This window comes from Alnus glutinosa, chromosome 1, assembly GCF_958979055.1.
Source record: "Alnus glutinosa chromosome 1, dhAlnGlut1.1, whole genome shotgun sequence".
NCBI lineage: Eukaryota > Viridiplantae > Streptophyta > Magnoliopsida > Fagales > Betulaceae > Alnus > Alnus glutinosa.
Window position 1 is genome coordinate 36,743,911 of NC_084886.1, and position 3,656 is coordinate 36,747,566.

Genomic DNA, 3,656 nt, shown 5'->3' on the forward strand with positions numbered 1-3,656 from the left:
GATGTAGGACGTCACAATCACCCCCTTGAGACCTAGAATCCCCGTTGGCGACCCTTATGGGATCACCAGATTCTTGTCGTCCCAGGGAATGCCCCCTAGCAACCCTCATGCGCTTGTGCACACTCCTCCATCTCAGGCTGAGCAATGGCTCTGATACCATTTGTAACAATCCACCCTCAACGACACAATATTGTCTGCTTTTGGCTCCTCCAAACTAAACTTCCCAGAAAGTCACCCATCCTAGTACTACTTTCGCAGAAGCACGCTTAACTGCGGAATTTTGATAGGTTCATGACCATCACAACTTTAAAATGCGTTATTTCAATAATAGTGTATTTATACATATAAGCACATCACAATTCTCAAGCAATGTAGAACATCACAAAATGTATCCATTTGTGGTAACTAAATTGTATTTCTTTCAAACAAAAGAAAGGGAGCTGCAGTGGTTAAATAAGAAAGAATCTAGGGTTCCCACTTATGCAAAACATCGCAAATATTAATATGACTTCTTAATGAGCAGAGAATGCAATATAATTTGTTCTCCTTTATTGATGATAGAGCCCCACGTAGGACTACACGTCCACACCAACCTAACCCACGTTGGGAAGTTGATACAGAGCTGGCACATAAGAAGGGCGCACGTGAAGATCATGGGTTACTCACATATCCAAATGGCATGAAGAATCGTGAAGGACTCTAGACGTGGGTAGTTTGGTTGTTAATGGGTTGTTATTAATGTTTATCCTTTTGTGCCATTGTTGTCCAGATTAGTCAACGTGGGTAGAGTCCTTATATAGGTAGCTTCTTTGTTAATTACGTGGGTAGTTATACTTCGTAAGTTAGTATATATAAGACGAGTGACTGGGAGTCTGGGAGCAATTTTCAGTATGGAATTTGTAATCAGACAATTGTCTTGTGGTTTGTCTCCATCCCTCAATTGGAGTTCACTATCTATCAATATCTATCTGTTTTCTATTCCATTTATCGTGGGCTCCTATCAATTGAACATTACATTTGCACTAATCTATAGATTTGTCAATATGCGCACGCAGATGCATTAGTGACGCAAATATTTGTAGCAATTTCTACAAAACTTGGAGATGGCCACGGCAGTGTATGCCACCATCGGAGGCCAAGACACTAAACCTTGAATGTCTACATGTCAAACAGACAGTTCATAGAGCTTACAAATATCAATATGAAATGAATTTAACGGCTCATATATATCAGCAGTTTGTCTTAAGAAATATTGGTATGTACTGCATGAAACAAGATAAATGTTCTCGATCGATGACATAGATGCCTATTATACTATTCAATTTGTGAATTAGCACTCAACCAAATCATTTCCATTTACAGATATGTGGTGATCAACTAGAACGTACTTTCCAGTTCAATACACTCCAATGTAGCAAAGATTATCTGAGAGAAAGGAAAATGCAAAGCATGACAAAAGGAGCAAAAGTAGACCTACTAAGCCTATCAACTAAAGCTCTTACCACTAATGCTTGTTCAGGTTGGAAAAGGCCCGCTGGAAGAGTTTTGGACCCCCGAACCGAAGAAGAAAGCAACTGCCACTGCAAAGATCCACAAGAAGAAAGAGAGGAGCACTATTTGAGTTTTGATTGAAATGAGCTCAGCAAAGCGGTCTCTCTCTTCCGGGCGAGTATAGAACTCGTCAATAACGATCGCAATCAGTGCGTCCAGAATCTTCTTAGATTGAGGATCTACATCCGCTGAGTTCAGGACTTGAGTTCGATTTCGTTTCAGAATATCGACCAAGATCTCTGACTCCACAGAACCGATCTTCAAACCAGTTGTTTCGATGGTTCCGGAAAGCTGTCCTGGTTCGTCCATGTCAGCGGTGATCGTGGAAGACGGAGTAAAGTCAGAAGGAATTGAGGATTCAGATGAAGCAAAAAGTGACGGATTCGCCGCAATCAAGAAGCTCTAGGAAGAAGAAACACGATTCAAAAACTCAAAAACAGAGTGTTATTCAATCAAACTACATTATGTGAAAAAAATTATACTTAATTTTCATTTCCTACGCTTTCTCATAAACCAAACGGTGCAAGTTCACATTGATTGAAAGCTTTACACACTGTGTCACCATAATCATTCACGATGATAACGGATATATAAGAGTAACGCACGGAAATTAAACATTAACTAACACAATTATCCAGCTAATCAGAAAACCAATCAAATTATGAAAAGAACAGAAACAAGTACTCCATTTTAGTGTTTTCTTTTAAGAAAATAAAAAAATTAAAATTAAAATAAAAAATCGAAATTATTTTAGGTAAAATTAAAACAACGAATTGCACACAAAGGAACCGAAAATCACATGGTTGAGATCCAATCTTACTTCTGCGATTTCTCCAATATGATCAGAGTCAGCGATCTCAGAAATTGAAGATAAATCCACCGATTCCTTTGAAGATTCCGAAGGATCTTCGGAAACAGACGTGAATGCAGCGTTCAAGCTTTTCTTGGTGACCTGGGAAAGAAGAAAAAGAGGGAATGAGGAAATCGAATTCGAAAGCGACAGAGGTGAACGCAGAGATTGAAAAATTAGGGTTTAGATCTGTACATTTTGGAGCTTCTTCGACGAGGAGTCTTTGGATCTCCGGTTCGCGAGCTCTGAGGGACGAGCATAGTCCTTCCGTGGAGTTTGGTGCTCCTTCATTTCGCTCTGATTGGCGGGACGATTTTGAATGACCATTTTTTTGAAAGGCCGGGGAATATAAGAGGTGTATATATATATATATATATATATATATATATATATATATAGTGTGGAATGAGAGATATTAATGGTGTGTTAGGGTATTGAATTTTTGAAATCAGAATTGAATTTTTATTTTCTTTACAAATTTCGAGACAAAAAAATGTGTTTAGGTGTTGATTTTTTAGATTGAAAAATATTATTTTTTAATTGTAAGAAATGATTGAAAGTTTGAAAAGTAGTGTATAATGATTGGTATTGTGAAAAGTTATGTAGAATAATAATAATTTATTATATATTGATTGTTTAATTAAAAAATAAATAAATAATTTTTTTAAAAGAAAAACATAATTAAAATAATTTTTTTTTAAAAAAAAAAAAAAAAAAAAGATGCAAGGGGGTGGCCCGGCCACCCCCAGTGGTCGAGGGTGGCGCGAGGCAACCCTTGGCCATCCTCAAGGGTCGGGGGTGACCGCGCAGCCACCCCCAAGGGTCGAAGGTGACCGCACGGCCACCCCTCTATTTTTTTTTTTAAAAAAAAAAATTGTTGATTTAATTTATTATTATTTTATTAATTAAATGTGGGACCCACGCGTTTTTGGAGACAACTTGTCATGCGCGTGGGTCCCGGTCATCAAATCAGACTGATGAGAATGTCAGCCTTAAATTGAAACAAAATTTGGGTGAAATTCGGGTTTTTTGGCGAGTGGGTGGGTTTTTTCTAAAACCCGAATAGAATAAGTATTCTATTCTCAATCCAAACAAACCATAATGCTCTATTTGCATACAGAAAAGAATCAGGATTCTTTTCCGGTTTTTTTTCAAAACCTAACAACCCGCAATCAACCCGAATAAAAGCCCGAATTCAAGAATTTTTCCACGATTCATCTCGAATTTTGATGCCCATTATTGCCTCAACAAAACC

General features: G+C 37.8%; 1 protein-coding gene across 1 annotated transcript; it reads right to left on the reverse strand.

Annotated features, from left to right (window-relative positions):
• Positions 1-1,338: 1,338 nt before the first annotated feature.
• LOC133862991 (protein SINE3) lies at positions 1,339-2,721 on the reverse strand. Its single transcript, XM_062298948.1, has 3 exons — positions 2,597-2,721; positions 2,372-2,503; positions 1,339-1,953 (listed from the first exon to the last, which is right to left on the reverse strand). Exons 1-3 carry the CDS (start codon positions 2,690-2,692, stop codon positions 1,516-1,518), a joined length of 666 nt encoding a protein of 221 aa, XP_062154932.1. The 5' UTR covers positions 2,693-2,721; the 3' UTR covers positions 1,339-1,515.
• Between the last annotated feature and the right edge of the window lie 935 nt (positions 2,722-3,656).